The 21,156-nt window shown below is 44.4% G+C and overlaps 2 protein-coding genes across 7 annotated transcripts; both read left to right on the top strand.

Annotated features, from left to right (window-relative positions):
• The first annotated feature begins 10,414 nt into the window (after positions 1–10,414).
• On the top strand, positions 10,415–12,696 carry LOC121984648. Its single transcript, XM_042537708.1, has 2 exons — positions 10,415–10,771; positions 12,409–12,696. The coding sequence occupies exons 1-2, from the start codon at positions 10,507–10,509 to the stop codon at positions 12,618–12,620; spliced, it is 477 nt and encodes a 158-aa protein (XP_042393642.1). The 5' UTR covers positions 10,415–10,506; the 3' UTR covers positions 12,621–12,696.
• An 83-nt stretch (positions 12,697–12,779) lies between these two features.
• On the top strand, positions 12,780–18,624 carry LOC121984647. 6 transcript variants are annotated; one of them, XM_042537707.1, is made up of 6 exons: positions 12,780–12,914; positions 13,133–13,310; positions 13,394–14,207; positions 14,313–14,410; positions 14,974–16,935; positions 17,718–18,478. In XM_042537707.1, the coding sequence occupies exons 5-6, from the start codon at positions 14,989–14,991 to the stop codon at positions 18,045–18,047; spliced, it is 2,277 nt and encodes a 758-aa protein (XP_042393641.1). In that variant the 5' UTR covers positions 12,780–12,914; positions 13,133–13,310; positions 13,394–14,207; positions 14,313–14,410; positions 14,974–14,988; the 3' UTR covers positions 18,048–18,478. The 6 variants fall into 6 exon arrangements, 5 of the variants coding, with proteins under 5 accessions (XP_042393641.1, XP_042393638.1, XP_042393639.1 ...); XR_006112958.1 differs by adding an exon at positions 18,499–18,624 and having other exon boundaries at positions 13,394–16,935; positions 17,718–18,358; XM_042537704.1 differs by lacking the exon at positions 14,313–14,410 and having other exon boundaries at positions 13,394–14,141.
• The last annotated feature ends 2,532 nt before the right edge of the window (positions 18,625–21,156 follow it).

The following is a 21,156-nucleotide window of genomic DNA, read 5'->3' as shown; positions in this document are numbered from 1 at the left end:
CCCCGAACGGCCGAGCTTTCGGACTCATTGGCAGGTCGGATTACCACCCCAACCCAACCTGAAGAAGCATAAGAGATGAGCGGACTATCTGCATGCAACGTCCCTGATGGTTGGTCAAAGATAAGACATCCATAAGTTGCTGTTAGAGGGTATCATGTACATCTTCGATCTGAGCCCGATCCACACCAAGCCCCCGAGCAGCCTAGGTACGCCATTATCTAATCCTTTCCTTCAAGTCTTACTGATTTCTTTTCTGTCTCTTGCAACCGAAGTCATGATGCGAGCGCGGGTGGCCGGCCTCACAAAGCTTAAGAACGCCGAGGTTGAGGCGGCGGCCGTAAAGGAATTGGCGAGTCGGGGTCTAACACCGGAGGCTCTCATGAAGGCATGCTTGCCAAGAGAGGGGAGACGCCCACTGTGGGTGAGGGTGCTGCCGACCAGGCATCTAGCGTCGAAGCTGCTGGGGGGTTACTCCCCACCCCCAAGTCGTAGCCCCCCGTCAGGAGCGAGGGCTTCGGATCTTCGGGCGACGACGAGCCCCTTATTAGGCGCAAGAGACGCCGAGTGGACCAGCCTTCCCGTTCTGCCACCTCGGCTGTGAGGGCTACTAAGCGGGTAGGCACTTCATCTCCTGCTACCATCCCAACAACGGCGGCGACCACTTCATATGATCGGACGCCGTCCTTGACCGAGCTGCTGCCAGAGACCCTTGCTACACAACCAGTTGCCTTTCTACCCCCGACCCAATGAAGGGTTTTGTGCTCCGTTATCCACCCCACTCCCACGACCCCACCTTTCTGTCCGGTAGCCTCTTCCCAATCGACCCCGAGAGGTCGGCGCTCCGTGACGGCGATTCTCCACCTACTGACGGAGGATTACCTTAAGCCGAGCACCCAGCCTCGCACTCTCAGGCATAAAATCCTCATCCGCGGGCTGCTCGCCGACATCTAGGAGGAAGCCAGGGCACGAGCTGCGACGATGCCCCCTGGGGCCCTCGGTAACAGTCATCTGCAAATGTCCACCGGTGTATGTATTTTACTATCCATTCAGGATTTACCTCTGATTAGTGTTAATGTTTTTCCGTTCGCCTGCAGTACTTGGTGGAAACTGGAAAGTGTAGTCATGTGCCAGCGGCTCGCTTTTGTAGAGGACGAGCTGAAGAAGCTCAAGATCTCGAGTGGTGCGTCCTCCTCCCAAGGGTCACCTATTACTGAGGTCGCTAAGCTGCAGGCCAATCTGGAGAAGGTGAACATGCTCCTCGAGGTCGAGCGGCAGAAGACTGCTGGCCAAGAAGTTATGTTGGGTCAGCTCAACACTCAGTTTAGTACCTTTGATAAGAAAATTGAGTCGGCCACGGCGAGGAAGAACCGAGCCATCGTCGATCTGGAGCTGAAAAATCAAGAGGCTCGGAATGTCACCCAGAAGCTCAAAGAAGCTGAAGACTTTCTGGTCGCCGAACGGATCTGTCTCTCGGCTAAAGAGGATTTTTTATGAGGGGAGCTAAAAGCTACTGAGGACGTTTTAGAGGCCTCCCGCTTGGCGCTAGCGACGTATCAAGAAGGTGAACCAGGCAAGCTTGAAACGCTGAACCAGACCTACCTTCGCTCGGACAAATTCACTGATAAGGTCGTCCAGCAGATCGTCCGAATCTTTGAGTTGGCTATAGACGGGACGCTCCAGCAGCTCAAGGCGGACGACCACCTTCCCACCGTACTGATGGACAGCGTCATCAATCGCAGCAAGTTGAACGACTCGCTGCCCGATGACGTTTTCGATTACCTAGAGTGAGGTTGACCGTCTGTCTTGTAAAAGAATTTCTTTTTGAATGTAAGCCCGCCCGTTCGGTGGTGTACCAATTTTTTTCAATGAATGTTCGCCAGTTCGGCGGAACTTTCCTTTTTATAATTCTCCTTATACGACTTCCTTTAACCTTCTATGGTGTTTGTGCGTATCACCACGAACGGCCAGCACCTTCGAGGACACTTGCTTGAGCGGCGTTTCTGCGGCTAGCCACTTGGCCATACGAGTGATATTGACAGAATTTGAGGAAGGTTTATACCTTCTCCTACCGCTCGACGATTTGACTAAGATGTGAGTTTAAGCTCGCCGCTCGACCGTCGATGAAGACATGGGTTTAACGTTGCCACTCGACGATTTGACGAAGCCGTGGGTTTAAGGTCGTCGCTCGACAGTCGATGGAGACATGGGTTTAACGTCGTCGCTCGACGATTTGATGAAATCGTGGATTTAATGTTGTCGCTTGATCGTCGATGGAGACATGGGTTTAACGTCACCGCTCGACGATTTGATGAAGTCGTGGGTTTAAGGTCGCTGCTTGACCGTAGATGGAGACATGGGTTTAATGTCACCGCTTGATGATTTGATGAAGTCGTGGGTTTAAGGTTGTCGTTCGACCGTGGATGGAGACATGAGTTTAATGTCGCCGCTCGATGATTTGACGAAGTCGTGGGTTTAAAGTCGTCGCTCGACCGTCGATGGAGACATGGGGTTAATGTCGCCGCTCGAAGATTTGTCGTGCCGCTCAACACAGAGCCTTGAAACCTTTTTATTTTTAACTTTTGCCCTGTATACAAAGAGTACAGAGATGCAAAGACATTAACTATTACAAGATGCACCTCTCACCCGGCTCAGTAAGGTTGGAGATGGTTCACGCTCCATGGCCGCTCTAGTCGTCGTCCGTCCTCATCCTCCAAGTAATAGGCGCCTGACCGGAGCTTCTCCACAACCTTGAAGGGTCCAGCCCATGGGGCCTCCAGCTTGGTGATGTCGCCGACCGACTTCACTTTCTTCCATATCAGGTCGCCTACCTGGAACGACCTTGGGATCACCCTCTGATTGTAGCTTTGCTTCATCCTCTGTCGATAGCTTTATACACTAAGTCTAGCTCCAGAAGTCTCCGTTCGGCATTGTCCTCGCTATAGTGTTGTATCCGATCGGATTCGACTCTGACTTCGACGAGGATGACCGCTTCACCACCATACACCAGGTGGAAAGGAGTTGCCTCGGTCCCTTCCTTAGGAGTCATGCGGAGCACCCACAATACGCTGGGGAGCTCATCGACCCAGCTGCCTCCCATATGATCGAGACAAGTGTGCAAAACTTGGAGGATTTCCCGATTGGTGACCTCCACTTGTCCGCTCTGTGGATAAGCCACGGAAGTGAAGGCCTGCTAGATGTCATATCATTCGCACCATTCCTTGAGCCTTTGTCCAGCAAACTGCCTTCCATTATCTGAGACAAGCTGGCATGGGATGCCGAACCGACAGATGATGTGCTACCAGATGAACTTCATGACCATCTACATGGTTATTCTTGCCAGCGGCTCGGCTTCGACCCATTTAGAGAAATAATCCACCGCGACGAGCAAGAACTTTCGTTGACCTGTGGCCATGGGGAATGTCCCAATGATGTTCATGCCCCACTAGTCTAACGGACAAGAGACTGTTGACATCTTCATCTCTTCGGTCGGTCGGTGCGAGAGGTTGTGATATTTCTGGAAGGACAGATAAGTAGCCACTGTCTGGGCGGTATCCTCTTGGAGGGTCGGCCAAAAGTATCTGGCCAATAGAATCTTTTTTGCCAATGAGCGGGCGTCCGGGTGTCCTCCGCAGGATCCTTGATGTATCCCTCGTAGTATGTAATCGACGTCCTCTAATTCGACGCATTTAAGTAGAGGCCTAGAGAAGGCCTTCTTGTAGAGCTGATCCCCGATCAAGGTGAACCGACCAACCCTTCTCCTTAACAAGTGAGCCTCCTCTTGATCGGACGGTGTAGCTCCCGATCGCAAAAACTTTGTCAATGCTGACCTCCAATCATTTGGGAAGGTAAGCCCCTCCATTTGGTCAATATAAGCTACTAGGGATACATGCTCGATCGGCTGCGCTATGACGATAGGCGATAACGAGCTGGCTAATTTAGCCAGCTCATCTGCAGCCTGGTTCTCCGATCGGGGGATCTTCTATATGGCGACCTCTCGAAAATTGGCCTTTAATTTTTCGAAGGCCTCGGCGTAGAGCTTGAGTCGCGCATTACTTATCTCGAATGTCCCGGCCAGCTACTGAGCAGCCAATTGAGAGTCCGAGTGGATGAGGACCCTGATGGCTCCGACATGTCGGGCGGCTTGTAGGTCGGCTATAAGCGCCTCGTATTCTGCTTCATTGTTTGTTGCTCTATAGTCCAACCGAACGGACAGTTACATTCGCTCCTCTTGGAGGAGATGAGCAATATGTCGACCACGCTTCCTTGCCGAGTAGATGAACCATCCACATATATCCTCCACACGGCTCCTAGCTCAGGATTTTGCACCTCCGTAACAAAATCTTCCAACGACTGCGCTTTGATGGCCATTCGGCGCTGATATTGGATGTTGAACTCGCTGAGCTCCGTCGTCCATTTGATTAGTCGTCTGGATGCCTCCGGATTGAGGAGGACCCGTCCCAAGGGACTATTGGTCATTACGATGATAGAGTGGGCGAGGAAGTATGGGTAAAGTCTCCGAGCGACGAGTACCAACACGTAAGCCAACTTCTCGAGATCGATGTAGCGGGATTCAGCGTCTTTCAATATATGACTTAAGAAATACACCGGTTGTTCCTCGCTGTTCTGTCTAACTAGAGCCGAGCCGACTGCATGTTCGGTCAAGGACAAGTAAATTCAGAGGGGCTCGCCGACAACTGGCTTGGCTAGTACAGGCAACGAGTTGAGGTACTCCTTAAGTTCTCCGAACGCCTGATCGCACTCCTCGTCCCATTGGAATTTGGTGGCTCGGCGCAGTATCTTGAAGAATAGCAGGCTCTGATCGGATGATTTGGAGATGAACCGAGACAGTGTTGTTATCCGACCGATGAGACGCTGGGCTTCCTTCAAATTTCTTGGGAGCGGCATGTCTTGTAATGCTTTTATTTTACTGGGGTTTATCTCGATGCCCCGCTCGGTGACGATGTAACCCATAAATCGCCCACTCTTTACGTCGAACAGACACTTGTTTGGATTCAGCTTGATCCCGTAGGTCCTAAGCGTCTGGCAGGTCTCCTTGATGTCTACACATAGGTCAGCTGCCCGGAGGGATTTGATTAATATGTCGTCGATGTATACCTCCATGTTACGGTCGATCTGTCATCGGAACACTTTATTCATCAGCCTCTGATAAGTAGCTCCAGCATTCTTCAGTCTGAACGGCATGACATTGTAACAATACGTCCCATCAGCCGTAATGAAGCTGACATTTTCCTGATCTTCCCGGGCGAGCGGCACTTGGTGGTACCCTTGGTACGCGTCCATCATGCATATCAGCTCATACCCAGCAATGGAGTATACCATCTGGTCAATCCGAGGCAGCGGGTAGAAGTCCTTTGGGCATGCCTTGTTGAGGTCTCGGAAGTCGATGCAGACTCACTACTTATTGCTCGGCTTTGAGACTAGCACGACATTTGCGAGCCAATTTGGGAATTGTACTTCCCATATGTGGCCAGCCTCCAGCAGCTTCTCTATTTCTGCCCGGACGATCAGATTTTGTTCGGCGCTAAAGTCTCTCTTTCTTTTCTTTATTGGCCGAGTGTCCGGTTGGACATGGAGCTCGTGTTGCGCGACACTCGGGGAATCCCGGGGAGCTCATGCGTCGACCATGTGAACACATCGTGATTTTACTGGAGACAGACGATCAGCTCTACCTTCTGATTGGCTTCCAGATCAGATGCTATGAAAGTTGTTGCCTCCACTCGGCTGGGGTGAATATGGACTTCCTCTTTCTCTTCGTAGACTAGGGTAGGAGGTTTTTCAGTAATAGCGCTAACCTCTAGTCAGGGAGTTTTCCGAGCGGACTTGGCCTCGGTCTTGACCATCTTGACATAGCAGCGCCGGGCGGCCAACTGGTCATCTTTGACTTCCCCAACTCGATCGTCTACCGGGAATTTTATCTTTTGGCAGTAGGTTGAAACTACTGCACGAAATTCATTGAGGGTCGGTCAGCCCAGGATGACGTTGTAGGTTGAAAGGGCGTCTACCATAATGAAGTTTGTGGTCCTGGTCCTCCTGAGCGGCTCCTCTCCGAGCGATATGGCCAACTTGATTTGGCCGATCGGTAAACCCTCGTTGCCCGTGAATCCGTATAGTGGGGTCGTCATCGGTAGTAGCTCGCCTAGGTCGATCTGGAGTTGATCGAAAGCCTTCTTGAAGATTATATTTACCGAGTTCTCTGTGTCAACAAAAACTCGATGAATGGTATAATTTGCGATTACCGCACGGATGATGAGAGCGTCGTCATGGGGGACTTCTATGCCCTTGAGGTCTCGGGGCCCGTAGCTGATTTCGGGCCCGTTCGCCTTCTCTCGACTACAGCCTACGACGTGAATCTCTTGCCGCTGAGCATATGACTTCCTGGCTTGGTTAGAGTCATTGTTGGTTGATCCGTCGACGATGATGTTTATTTCTCCCCGAGCGGTATTGTTTCTATTTTCCTCCTCCCAAGCGGATGACCTGTTCTGCTCGTGAGAGGTTAGGGGATGGACGATATTTTCCCTCTGCTGATGGTGGTGTTGTCGCTCGGGTGCTCTTCTTGCATCCTCCCGCCGCCCGACGGGTTAATGCATGTGTCGCCGGTTAGGAGAGGGAGATCGGCGACAATAGCCCCTCGGGGCTGGCCGGGCGATCGACGTCAGGCTTTGACAGTCACGTGTGTTGTGTGACGTCGACTGGTGGAAGGAGCAAAACATGGGCGTCCATACCTTGCCTTTCGATGTCTTTGGCCAGTCGGAAGCCACATGCTGCACGGCATGCGCCCTCGTTTCCTGGTGAGGCCGGCCTTCGGCTCTTGGCCCTTTCGGCGGTTGGTGGTTGGTCAGCGGTCGTCGTTGGGTCGGCACCAAGGGTTCGGCTGGTGCCTCCTTCCTTCTTGCCTCCTAGGCCTCCTCTACATTTATATACTCATTAGCCTTCTTGAACATGTGGTCGTAGTCGCGGGGTAGCTTTCTGATAAGCGATCAGAAGAAATCCCCCTCGACTAGCCCCTGTGTAAAGGCATTCATCATGGTCTCGGATGAGACAGAGAGGATATCCATAGCTACCTGGTTAAAGCGCTGGATGTACGCTCGGAGGGTTTCTCTCGGCCCTTGCTTTAAGGAAAACAAACTGACGCTCGTCTTCTGGTAGCGCCTGCTACTGGCAAAATGGTGTAGGAAGGCCTTTCGAAAATCCTTGAAGCTTCGTATCAATCCATCCGGCATTCTCCTGAACTATCGTTGTGCCGATCCGGAGAGTGTGGTGAGGAAGACCCGGCACTTCACCTCATCCGTGTATTGGTGAAGTGTAGCTGCGTTGTCAAACTTGCCCAAATGATCATCCGGTTTTGTCGATCCATTGTACTCTCCGATCGCTAGAGGAGCGTAGTGTCTTAGCAGTGGGTCATGTAATATTGCTTCGGAGAACTGGCGGTTGATGTGTTCAGGAGACGCGTCACCTTGAGGCGCCTTGCCTCTCCGTGCGTCCCGAACGGGCACTTCATCTGAAGAGGACCCCCGCTCTTGATTTGCCTGAGCAATCTCCGAGGGCATTTGGAACAGAGCCCGGTGGAATGCTATCGGGGTGGGCGATGTCTCCCCATGGGTGCCAGTCGGCCCTTTGTTTTGTCCCCAGATGGAGAGTTGTTCCGATCGATCTTCGTGCGCCGCTCAGCCCCCTGATGTCAATGTTGCCTGCTGCGCCAGTCGATCGGCTAGCGCCTTTTGCTGTTGCTGCTCGACTATCTTCTAGGCTCAAGCCTATACGAGCATGTCGAGCTCCTCTTGGGTGAGCGTCACGGTGTGAAGTCGTCCAGCGTCTTCCATTTTCTCTACTTGGATGCAAGTAAACTTCCCACAGACGACGTCAAATTTGATCCTATCCGAGAGTCGAGACGATGGATGCTGGGGGACGTGGCGCTCCTGTTGACTGCACGCGGACTCCGAGCTATAGGGACCTGCAACCATAACAGCGTCAGTGGAGAGCCAGGGAGGGGTTCTCCGACGATAACCCTTCGACGCTCAAGTCAGTCACCGACAATATGGAAGCAAGGAAGTGGAGTGACAGAGTAACAGTGTGGCTACAGTAAAAATTAGCATATCTCCGTTGAAGCTTGGGGCCCTTTATATAAGGCTCCGGGGGTGCGCATGTACGTTCCTCGAGGTGTACACGCTTCTCAAAACTTCCCTTGAAAAGACATGTCAGGAAAATGTTCCTGACAACATACCTTAACGACCCGAGAATATCTCTGACGTGACAATGGAAACTTCCGTAGTAAAATCCACTGCCTGACATTGCCGTCGATCATGTCGTCTATCGGTGACACGGGCTCCCAGAAGGATATAACAAATCCTCCTTGTGTCCGTTACTGGGCCGAGCGGGTGAGTCGTTCGGCCAACTATCAGTCGTCCGGACACTATTGTTCTCGGGTTGAACAGGATGGTCGCTCAGCCAGATACTCACTGTCCGAGCTCTACTTTGAATGTAATCTGCTCAGTCGTGGCTCCGCTGGGCTGATTCTGGGGTACATCCGAGCGAGGCTGGTCGCTCGGCATGTGCTCCCAGACACTTCTCTGAGCGTCAGAAGCTCGGTATGTGGCCGAGCTATGATGATGTTGGGTCGGACCTTCTCTATCCCGGTCGGGCGAGTGGGTCGCCCGACCAGCCGATGGTACAAGGGTGTTGACCGTCCTGACTCTGACCTTTGACCTTCACCATAGCAATGACCCTCCACTGAATGGGCCCCCTCATCACCACATCAATGATCCATTATGCATCAATGGAGGCCCAATTACAAGGGCTAAGTCTAAAAAGATGAAGGAAACACTTAATGTGCTAATTGAATATGTGAAGGTCAAAGCCACCATTGAAGAAGGTTTGACCAAGAGCAAGTCATCCTGCTTAGTCAACATAATTCAAGCCTTAGATGAACTTAATTAACACTTAAGTCTCATGTCTATGTAGTAGGAATATATAGGCTTAATTTAGACTCAATTTCTACCTTTATTTGAGTTGTAATGCTGTCATAAGCTTAAAATGGCTAAGTAGTCTACATATATCTTTACTAAATGAGCTTTCTATTGACCTTTTTGGATTTTTTAGTCACCCTATAGCTATAAATAAAGGAGGTGACGACCACACATGTATCTTTTAACATATTTTCAATCTAAAGCATGGTGAGACTCTCACTTGTTGGTTCTTCATTGAGCTAGAACTTATTAAGGCATTCCCTTATGGTGTTCGAAGACTTATCAACCACCATCCCAAGCTTGTGGCGTCTTCCATCTTCTATACCAAGGTTCATGCTTTCCTATGTATTGGATCAAGATTTTTTCATCAATCTTATCTATTTAGACCTTTCTTTCTTTCTTTTTTCTTTCTTTCTTTTTCCAATTTGTTGTGGGTTCTTAAAATATTTTTCTCATTGGGTTCACATCAAGTATGATAAACTCATATGATCCACAAAGCATCCTACTTTGATTCACCAAAATACATGTCCCTGGGGCTATGGCGCCGTGGTAAGACATTCATGTTGTCACCTAGGTACCCGCGATTCGATTTCCAGTTATGACATATTTGTAGAAATTTTTCCTCCAAATAGGAGACGCAACCAAATGATACTGGGATTCTGGGTTGACCGCTGCATGTACTTCCTGATTTACCTTAAAAACTTACATGAGGTTTGATCAGTTACTCCCAGAAATAATTAATGAGACTAATTGGATTATCAATTTTTTTTTATTTGCTCAGATACCTTTACTAGTAGGTAGTAGGTGAAGGTTTTAAGTTTTCAAATCACTTGAATAATTATTTTTTTATATTATTCAAATATTTTAAACTTTTGACCGAGAGATAGAGTTCGGATCTTTGAGATATAATGTGATCCATCTAATCGATAAGGAGACACGAGAGCATAGAATTACTAGAGAATTATTGAGATAGAGAATCCGAATTCGGTGATAGGATGTCTTTTTTCGTGTTCGCCCATCGGATAAATCCGATAGTGTGATTATGTGAATCGTAAGGTAAAAGATGAAATCGTTGGTCCCAGCGCTCCCGCTGCACCCGACCCCAAGCCATCACGAGGAAGGTAAATCATGGTAGCTGAGAGGGTAAATCGTGGTGGGATGAATTGCACAAAGTTCAAGAATTTACTTACCGATAGTCGTACGATTTGATCCCCGATCTCATGTGATGAGCATGTCACTCCTTATCGTCTTGGATGATCCGTGGTGTCGTGATTGTGTGAATTGTGACTTAGTAGATGGCTGTTCACGTCGTTATATTTGTTTGTACCCACTAATTTGTATCTTAGTGAAGCATGGGTCGCACATCCTTCTACGACGACATGGACCAACAGTACGCCAGGTTAGGCATCGGGTTGCTATCGAGCGGGACTAGAGAAGAAAGGCCTCTTCGACGGGGCTTTTGCTGTGCCACTCCCAACACGGTCCACCCGTGACTCCGACGCCTTTCGCCCGCGTGGGCGAGATGGAAGCCCTAGGTCGCGGCAAGCGGAGGCTGGAAGTAGATGGTAATCCAGAGCTGCCGGAGAGGTTGCGCGTGGAGGATGAGGAAGAGGAGGAGAGGGAGATCCAGGAACTGGAGCGCGAAGTGAGCGAGATGGCCAGAAGAGTCCTCGACGCCCGGAAGACCAATCTGGATCGGATTCTCGGAGGTCTATCCTCCGAACTAGTCGCCAAGAGGCCGCCCCTTCCTCCTCGAGCCTTAACCGGATCTGATGCTGGCGAAACTGGTGACTTTTCTGACCGTTTCTTGTGTCAGTGAACTCTCATATCCTTTTTCATCTTTCAAAGTGATTCTCACGCTAGTCTATAGTGTACATGGCATGATTGCTTTTTGATAGTCAGATTTTTGGGTTCATGACACGAGGAAGATCACTCATCAAGGATTATTTTGTAAAATGAAAGCATGAATCCAAGGAAGAAGTGAGACCTTTCCTGGTATAATGTTGTATGTTTTAGAAATGATCATTGGAACAGTAGTTGTATAGGTGTGATTAAGGACCAATGGAGAGATTGCTACTGTGATTATGCGAATGATAAATGTTATTCCAATTTTGGGAAAGTTTTACTGAACATCGGCTTGTTCCTGTCTGTCAGTGTGGTGTCAGAAGTGGATGAAATTATTGAGCACTCCTAGTATATACTCTATTGTTATTGTTGTTGATATTGCTTTAGTAACCATGATATCTTTAGCTTGTTGATGCCAGCATAAATCACCTTGTTAAGTGCATCTCGTAGTGAGAAACCAACATGGACAGGGAATTGGCTCTTCTGAGTATCAGATTAGGCCTTAGTAAGAATTTCAATGAATCAAATTACAACACATAAAAGATGTGTAGTACCCGACTGGCAATGCTAGCAAAAGACTAGGGAGAAGAATGTGCCACATGTTTCTGACAATAGACTTCATGTGGCAAATGCCACTCTAGAATCTACAAATACTTTCTCAAATGAATGATGAAAGGGTTAGACTATGCATGACCTAATGATATCTCAGCATTTCCATCAAATGTCCAACTGGTCATTAGTAAAGCTTCAATGGATCAAAGTAACACATGTTCTTGAAAATTGGCATCATGTTCCTGAAAATTGAAATCACGTGGCTAACTTAGTCCACCCTACTCATAAGTGGATTCATATGATTGTTAATGCAATTTGACCACAATATTTGTACATCTGAATTTATATTGCAGAAGTTGATCGATGTTTTCCTTGACAATTATACTGCATACAATTGAATGAATGACAGAGCTTTGCTCAGCATTTTTTCAACATGAAATACAAATGCAATTCAATAGAAGGTCTAGAGATAATGAAGGACTTAATTCTGACTAATAATTTGCCCATTTAATGAGGATGATGATGTTGGCGGATATTAACATACAATGAGAAAGGGTTGTTGAGGTGAAGAAAGGAATTTGATGTTACATCTTTAAAATATGCAAGTTTGGTTATGGTTTTGTGAAATAGTCATCAGTAATTTATGGGTGTTAAGAATATAGAATCAGACAATGATTATAAAAAAATGTTCAGATGGCTGTAGTGTTGGATCAACAAATTGGATTATCCCTTTTGAACATTTGAGGTTCAAATTGATAGTATGTGTCAAGTTATCTGATCATTGAACCTAGTTGAGCAATGAAGGAATTAAAAAAATAAATAAATGGCGAATGTATTGAACTGAAGTATCACTGTATGCATTAGCAATTTTCTTTCTTAGAGCTAGAAGTACAATTATGTATGCTAGCTTTATTATTCTATGCTAGCTAGGTCCATGTTCTGTTCTTCTAAGATGTTCTTTGCCATGTGTTTTATGAATAATCTTTGACAATCCTATTGCTAAAATACTGATTGACGTCATTTGCAGAACTTCCACCATCCTTAGAACCAAATGGAGGCAGCTTACTTGGTAATGCTGATCGGACAATGGTTGAGAAATTGCTTCTTTTCCGAGCAAAAATGGAAGGCATCATCTCTGAAACTCCAGTGGTTCTAAAGAGAGCAAATGAGTGCATTTTGCAGATTGAAAAACTGGAGAAGTGTGATGTAACAGTACCTTCTATTTTTAATAGAAGATGAACACAGTGACAATTCATATCTGTTCTTGGTGTGGTTGTGTTGGCATTATCTATTGAAGTATTGTTGTTCAGAATCACGTATTCTTGCATGGTTTGTTGATGAGCAATGGAATCATAATGCCATGGCAAGGAATTTTTGTTATTTAGCTTGATTGCAGATTTTCGACTTTCTTCTAAGATGCAGCCGACCTCATCTAGTGGGAAAAGACTTGGTTGTTGTTGTTGTTGTTTTAAGATGCAGCTGAGATCTGATCTTGAGACAGAAGCAGTTCCCTACAAGAAAAACCAGTCACAGGTAAAAGCTCTCCAGGCATATGCTTATGCTGTGTGAGCATGTGGGATTTGTGCTACCTTCTCTACCTTAATTATTATATAAGTGCTTTTGTAAGGGATAAAAGTTAAAGATGGTTGGTCCCCTGACTGTGTTTGACTGAATAAAGAAAGAGAAGAAAATAAAGAAAGAAAACAGATCAGCTTGATGGCTACTGCTTGATCTTACATTTATTATTGCAGGTGAAAACTGAGAGATTTTGCCGCTCAGAGCTAAAGTGCCAGAGCAGGAAGCTGTTCATGAATATTTATTGTTGCAGGTGGATCAATTGCCTGCCTCTCTTTATGGCTCATGGATATGGAGAACTTGACCAACTTGTCTTCTAGTGTCCATCAGGTTCCATGTATCAGAGCCACTCAGGTTTACTTTAACTATAATTTAGATACAAAATATTGTCCATCAAGATGTTTTCAGATTTTAATTTTTGATTGTTTGTTCTTAAGTTTGTGTGCAGTAGCATCATTCAGATAAATATAAACTACACTCAGAGATGCAGTAGCTGATGAACAGTACAATTGTGATCCAAAGGCAAGCTGACACCGCAGTTCCTAGAAACCTTCCAGCACTTGTCAGCCCTCATCATAGAAGACGTTTTTTGTTAGTTCCATGATAATTTAGAGGGATTGATTGCACTTTGCAGAAATGAGATCATGGGGAACAATAGGGAGAAGACAGTTTTACTTTTTATAAAAGAGATGGAAAAAAAAATAGACTGCAGGGTGTTTCAGGAAATGATGCTGCCCAGCCTGGCGGGAGACAAAAGGGCAGCCATCGAGCTCGAAGACTCCACCAGATTATCTTTACGCGAAAGCAAAGAAGAGCCCAGGGATTTCAGCAGCCACGCAGCAGGAGTGATCACCAAGCTTCCATCTTTGGAGAAAGTAATCAAGTATTATCTTCTTTAATGGAGAGAGACTGGACCATAAAAGGGCTTGAGCTCCGTCTAGAGAACAGAGACAAAAAGTTTATACGTAGATCAAATTCTACTTTTTCCTATTTTTTTGCTCCGTTTTTTTTAGTAGAGGCAAATCATGTGTCCCCAAATGCCATGTTTTCTCGGAGAAGAGAGCCCAACGCAGTGATTACTGCAGCGGTGCCAGCGTCGAGGGAGCAATTTCTGTTGCGTACTTCCTTCTTCTGCCTGGTCACCAGAGGCAGAGGCCGGCGGACTTCTGTTGCTCGCCGGTGAAGGTTGATACTCTCCTTCTCAGCGTAGTTGCCAATCTGCAGGATTACCCGTTTTGACAGTGAATTGAGGTTTTTCGTTCAGCTTTTGTTGCTCTTGAGCATAATTCTACATTCGAAGAGTAATATTTGGCACCTCCTATCCTCCCTGCCTAATGTATTGAAGAAATGTTTCAGATTTGGTGAGTGGAAGAGAGGACATCTTTGGGCGTAATTTCCGACATTCGAAACCGGAAAGTGATTTTAGAAGATTTGCCATTAATCAAGCTTTTCCGGTTTGATAATCTTTCCTTGTTGGCCTTTGTATGATAAGGGGAAAGATATAGGAAGATCTTCTTGTCTGCATTTGTTTTTCTTGTTTGTTTATGTTTTTGCCATCACTTTTCATTTGGCTTTCTTCCTACGAGAATCCTTATTTCTTGCCCTACCTCGAACCATTTGGTCAGTGTTGATGTTGCAATGTGATCATTCTCTTAATTCAAATGGGTATATTTTCCTCTTATTCCGTAAAATCTTAGAACTTTGGGCCTCTTGTTTGTTATTAGCTAATATCTCATGATTGCTAATTTGCTAGCATTTGTTTAAGTGTGTTAAATGTGATCTATCACCCTTCTTCTCCAAAAATGAAATCTAGTTTCAAGCTTGGTGTGTTTGTTATTCTTCAGAGGTGGCAACCAGGTAATGGTTTAAACTTTGGTGTTTATCAATAATCCTAAACAATAAATCTAATTCTTTAGTGGCTTGAAATTGAGTGGCAGATGATATTGTGTTAACTGACAATATAAGTGATGTACCTTTATTAACATCAGTATGCTAACCTTTACTCTTTATTCTTCAGTTTTTCAGCATTTCTATGGGTCAAGATGTAGTTTTGGAATGCCAAAGCTATTCTGGAGCAAGTTTAAGGCCTAAAGTTGTTACTTCCTCCAGTCCAAGCGGTAGGAACGTACAGCTGAAGGAAAGAAAAGGGGGACTTGCAAACAGGCACCAATGCTTGGATTGGTATGATGGCAAATTCACAGAATTTAATCATCGTTACTCATCAAGTCTTGAGTATAAAAGCATGCACTCTGGGAAGCTCAGCGTCAACGATGACAATGAAGTGTTAAAAAGAGGTTCTATGTATCAGAGTGCTAGGGAAGTCAGGAGAATGAGAAAAGAATTTGAAGGAAGATCAAAATTAGACTTTAGGCACTGTGATGATGCTTTTATTTCATTTGAGATCATAGATCACTTGCCTCTGCATGATATAAACAAACCCAATCAGTTCTGCGATCAGAAGTTTTTGCCTCTGGTGTCCTCTAGTGCTGAGTCAAAACCTATATCGGACAATACAGTTAACTTGATCACCACAAGTTCCGTGGAGTTCCTGGATCTCTCATTTCGTGATCTTCCTGACAAGCCTTTTACCATGGATAACTCCTGCTTAGAATTTGCTCTAGAAAAGGATAGTGTGGTAGATGATTGCTTAGATATCTACTTGCATGTAGCTGACAAACAAATTCCTACGAAGGTAGCTCCTGGGTCTCTCGAACCAGGTCTGCTCAAGGATCAAAGTTCTGATGGCCATGAAAAGGTTCATCATAGAAATCAAGAGGAAATTATTTACGATGGAGATTCAGTAAAAACTCCTCCAAAATGCTATTCAGAAAATGCAGAAATATCCAATACTAATTCAGAGATGAAAAATTGGTTTGCTGAAGCAAGGGGATCAAAGACCATGTTTAGTCCACTTAAAAGAATTTTTGATCCGATAATGAAATCCAGGTCAGTGCGAGATTCATCTCTTGCAGAGACACATAAACCTACGAGTGTCTTTCCTATAGATATTGGGAAGAAAGTAGTGTCTGATAAATCTTTACTAAATGAGGTTTCCATCAAAGAGGATACAAAATCTGATTTGATGCAAGGACTATTGGCTGCTGCTGAATCTCCTGCTCACCTACATGGATTTCTTAAATTGGACACAGAGAATGGTCGTCCCTCATTCGAGTTTTCTCTACAAGACTCAGAAGAAGTCTTATCCGCAAATACACGTAAAACAGACGATGCATGTAACTGGGTTTACACCTTTCATAGCTCTAAGAAGAAGAGTAATTCTAGTCGGGCACCCAAAGGCACACATGGAAGTTTACCTTCATTAATTGGGCAGATGCAGGCGTCTTGTTATTTATGTTCTGAAGTGATAGAAAATGGACATTTGCCTAACTCAATAGTGATGGAGTTTGTTTTGTATGACATTGCACGAGCAAGCAGAGATCTCTCCGGTGAAGAGAGTAATGTTATGAAAAACCTCGTAATAGCAGAAGCTCCACAGAGAAACAATTTTGAGAAATATCCAGATTCTTCCAGACTTGCATTAAGTAATCACAACTCCAATTCTTCGACTTCTTACCCTTGGTTTTCAAATGAGTTGCATCCAGAATATGAGATTGCAGCTATTGCAATCCAAATGCTCTTGCCCTTTGACAGAAAGGAAATTCCAAAAATTAGGAAGGAGTTCAGCTCAAAAGAGAATCAAAAGGGATGTAAACGTCCTATAATTGATCAGAGAAAGGACACCAACAGAAACCTGAATCCTTGCATAGTGAAGGTTGTCACTCCATGTGGGAATCATGGGCGGCCAAAAGCTGATGAAGATGGCCCATCTTCACTTCTAGATCGATGGAGATTTGGCAGAGGCTGTGATTGTGGTGGTTGGGACATGGGCTGCCCAATTATTGTATTTGATAATCTGCATGGTGATGAAAGGATAAATCATTCAAGGGAATTTAAAAAACCATTGTTGCTTTTTCTTCAGGTATACTTTCATTTTCTTCATAGCTTTGTGATTATTTGGTTAAGTGTGATTTGTTACTCTCCTTGCATGCCAAATTTATATAATTTTGAGTTCTTCACTGTTTGATTTGATAAGCTAAGACAATTACATTACACGGTTAAAATTTTAAACTCTAACAGCTCTTTAACTGGAATTGCCACAAGCTTAGTGTCATGGATTATATCAAATGCTCAATGATATTTTCCGGTAAAGTGCATAAAAGGTATACAGCAACACCCAAGCCTTATTCCATTAAGTGAGGTCGGTTAAAAGTGTATAAAAGGTATATTAGCAATTAATTATAGTTTGTTTGATTGTTTATTATTCTCATCATAGTCAATTTTTTTTGTCAAAATCAACGGTTGTAAAATGACAAAATTAGGCCAAACTTTAGAAAATACTAATCTAAGTCAAACTTTAAAATGTCATTTAGTCAAATTTAGATAATCATGTTAATTGGTCTTGCGCAGTTCTACTGCCTTGTCGTCACTTTTGTCATGGACTTTGTAATTCAGTCTTGTCGTGAAGTTTTTATCTGCTTTGTCTTATATCACTAACCTACACATAATCTAGGGCAATACACAGAAAGGTTTTTCAACTTTTGAATCATAAAAATCCTCATTTAGCTCCACATCGTTCGATCAATCATTTAAAAAAGATATTTTGGGCTTTCCATTTCCTATCAAAGCATTCATTGAGTACATGTATTTGATGCGTGGTTTGCTTCTTCCTAATCATATTGTTTGGTATATGATTCTAAACAGGGTAGCAAGGAGCAAGTGCCTGCACTGACAGTAATGGCTGATGAAAAACGACAACACGCAGTCCACTTCCATGCCCATTTCTCTGCTCTGCAGGCATTTTCGATCTGTATTGCCGTATTGCATGCATCTGAAGTTTCTTCAGCTGTTATTAGCAAGAGGAGCAGGCGAAGATTGTATCCTGATTCATTAAGATTGCTCCTTGAGGAAGAAGTGAGGCATTTGATCGAAGCTGTTGGAAACGAAGAGCAAAGAAAAGGGAAAGAGGGAGTAGAGCAAATACCAGCTACCTTTTTCCTTGAACCACCTATTTCTCCTATGGGCAGGGTGTAGATTCAGAACAATGCATGGCGATCGAACTAAATTGGCTTGAAGATCAACAATTTTCTGAACTAGCATGTGAAATTCAATCTGTACAAAGACGAGAATCAAAATCTCGAGACAGAGACCCAGTGCAGAGTTCAATCCATGGAAGTGAACATACCAAGGTTCGACCAGTTGTAGCTGGATTTATGATAGTGATGTGTTCTTGAACATGCAGGAGATGCCAAACAGACAATCGAAACATTACAAAGGCAAACAAAAAGGCGCGCTACATTGCAACAAGGGTGATCCAAGTTCTGGCGACGGAAAATGTTCAACTGGTAAGATTGTATACATTGATTCTCTTCAGATCCTGTGCTGGCGGGAGCCTTGTGCAGTCACAGATCTTTACAAGTGGATCTTCGAACATATTTAAAAGTTTTGATCAGCCTTGCTATTGATACCATGAATTGTGTTGCAGTTGCAGTGAGGTGGCGGCTCCAATTCATCAAAGTTGATAGTACTATGAAAGATTTGACTTGCACTTTAAATTTGCATCTATCATAATCGTTTACATTTTTGGGATATATTCGATGCGATGTGTATTTAACACGTTTCACAAAAATATATAGTGGAAGCAAAATACGATAATAAAATTATTTTATTATAACACACATCACACGTATGTAGGATACAACTGGACGTAGACATAATCGTAAAACAAAATTTTAACAATAGCAATTATTCTAAGCGTACTTTATGGATGATGTGTAGGGAAAATGATATCAACTTTAGCGATGTCCACGAACCTCGCCTCTATTCGTATCCACGTTGAGATCTTTAAAACAATTTCGGTGAGCAATAAGGTTCGTCTTCGATTGATACTACCCAAGCGTGGAGGCGATGCGATCCAAGAGAAGGAAAAAAGAAATGAAAGCTTGAGGAAGAAGAATTTCTTCCTCTTGGCTCTTAGATAAGTTGGATTAGAAAGTCCAAACTCAACCCAAAATTCCTTAACCAATTTCGCCCATTAACTTCTTGGTCTGGTTCACAGCCAAACCAACTTGATTTCAAACCAAACCAATTTGGTTCATGATTAAACCAGATAGGATATAAATCTTCTATAAGAGATGTGGTTCATCCGCGTTTCCGTTCCGATAAAATATCTTCCATATTTATCTTTGATTGATGCAACCAAACATCTTATTTCTTAATCTGAAATTGAATTCTCAAACTTATTTTACGTCTTTTAGATACTCTTAATGCATGTGACCTAATAAATTCTCGGTTTATCTTAGCCACCCATAATTAACTATTTAATTATGGATCGATCATGAGTGACATCTAATAGTATATCATAATCCCCAATTAATCAGAAAATCACAGCAGATTCTAAAACTAGTTCTGAACCATTTAGTAGCTATAATGAGTCATGCATTATTCCTTTTACTCGTCTTATACCCAGTTGGTTTAGGACATGTTCTATATGTATGTCTTCACTAGACTAACTACGTCACATTTAGTCCAAATAATACTTCCTCATCCTATGGATTCAAATTACTCCTACATGTGTTTAAGAATTTCATATTCTTAATATGTGATGCTTTGCAAAGACTTTGAGTAATAATCCTGACAAGTGGTCATAGGGTATACATCTTTTCACAAAAAGTGGTGAATCCTCTGTGGGTTATCCAAATTGTTAGGACCCTTGGTGGCTAGCTAGAGGGGGGGGGGTGAATAGCCCTTGCACAAAATAAACAAAACAACCTTTCTCGGACAAATAACTTGATTAAAAGAACACTTACATATAAAAATAATTAAGAAACTAAAAGACAGAGACTCAGCGGATTTACTTAGTTACAACTGGGAAGGTTGTTAATCTAAGATGAAAAAACACACTAACAATTCTCTTTCAGACGAAGAAGCCTCTTTACAGCAATGAACGCTCAGAAACAGAAAGCTAAACAGAAAATGAAGTGTGTACAAGTGTTATATTGATCTTTCTTGTTGTTTTAAAGCTTTGGGAGTAAGGTTGCTTATATAGCCTTGCTCGGGACGCCTAGAAGGGTTCCAAGAACTTGGAGGGGGATAAAATTTTATCCCCTTCGCAACGGATCGCAATTAAACGGGATCTGGATAAATTTCGATTCCGGGCGCCCAGAAGGGTTTCGGGCGCCTGGACCTAGAAAGTCAACCACGTTAACTTTTTAATTCTAGGCCTTCCGCTCCGATTTCGCTAGCCTCGGTCCGGGTCTTCCGCTCTGGTTTTTCTTACTTGGGTGATCTCGGCCATCCGAAATAGGGCTCACCCGAACCCAACTTCTGGCCTTCTCGAGCAAGCTTCCGCTCCTAGCTTCTCGTCCCTCGGAAACGCCGCGCGCTTCCTTCTCGTCCACCCGCGTACTCTTCCACAGCTCCTCGTCCCTCGGATGCACCGAGCCCGTCGTCTCTCTCCCGTGCCTTCCTTTGATAAATATTTTATAAACTTAAATGACTTATCAGGCATAAGAGATCATACCTGACTTACCTTGTCGATCTCATTATCCGTAGCTCTCCCTGAAGTGCTGCTTTCTTCCGATGTCGCTCCCCCTTCATCGATGCTCTCGATGATCATTTCGGACGAGCTTACTTCGTTTTCATCGTCTTGATAGCTTGTCATTAACGCAAGTCCGGAGAAAGCCTCAATCTTTGATTCAGACGATGTTTTGTCCCACGTCACCTTCAGGTTTTTGTGCTTGTTCATTTGGAAGGGCTTCTTATTCTTACCTTTGTCCTTATTCTTCAATTTAGGACAGTTGTCTTTAACGTGTCATTCTTCATTACATTGGTAGCATTTGATTTTTTCTCTTTCTACCCTGCAGATGGTTAGATTTTCTAGATTTAAATAACTTTTTAAACTGATCTACCATCATCGTCGTCCTCATCGTCAAAAGAAGATTCTGAATCTAGTTCATCCATCTTCACCTTGAGGGCAATATTGTGCTTCGACTCCTTCTTTGAACATCTCGATTCATGGACTTCAAAAGTTGAAAATAACTCTTCTAAGATAACAGATTCTAAATCCTTAGAGATATAGTAGGCATCTACTAATGATGTCCATTTCGTATTTATAGGGAATGCATTAAGAGCATACCTTAGT

The sequence above is a fragment of the Zingiber officinale genome, chromosome 5B (genome assembly GCF_018446385.1).
Source record: "Zingiber officinale cultivar Zhangliang chromosome 5B, Zo_v1.1, whole genome shotgun sequence".
Classification (NCBI taxonomy): Eukaryota; Viridiplantae; Streptophyta; class Magnoliopsida; order Zingiberales; family Zingiberaceae; genus Zingiber; species Zingiber officinale.
The sequence above is the reverse complement of the archived record's forward strand: the minus strand, read 5'-3'. Positions and strand labels throughout refer to the sequence as shown.

Excerpts from the sequence above, each read along its gene's own strand:
- LOC121984647 (XM_042537704.1), top strand. The coding sequence starts at position 14,989 with ATGGGTCAAGATGTAGTTTTGGAATGCCAAAGCTATTCTGGAGCAAGT. Across the intron at positions 16,936-17,717 it reads CATTGTTGCTTTTTCTTCAG|GGTAGCAAGGAGCAAGTGCC; the intron begins GTATACTTTCAT and ends GATTCTAAACAG.
- LOC121984648 (XM_042537708.1), top strand. The coding sequence starts at position 10,507 with ATGGAAGCCCTAGGTCGCGGCAAGCGGAGGCTGGAAGTAGATGGTAAT. Across the intron at positions 10,772-12,408 it reads ATCTGATGCTGGCGAAACTG|AACTTCCACCATCCTTAGAA; the intron begins GTGACTTTTCTG and ends CGTCATTTGCAG.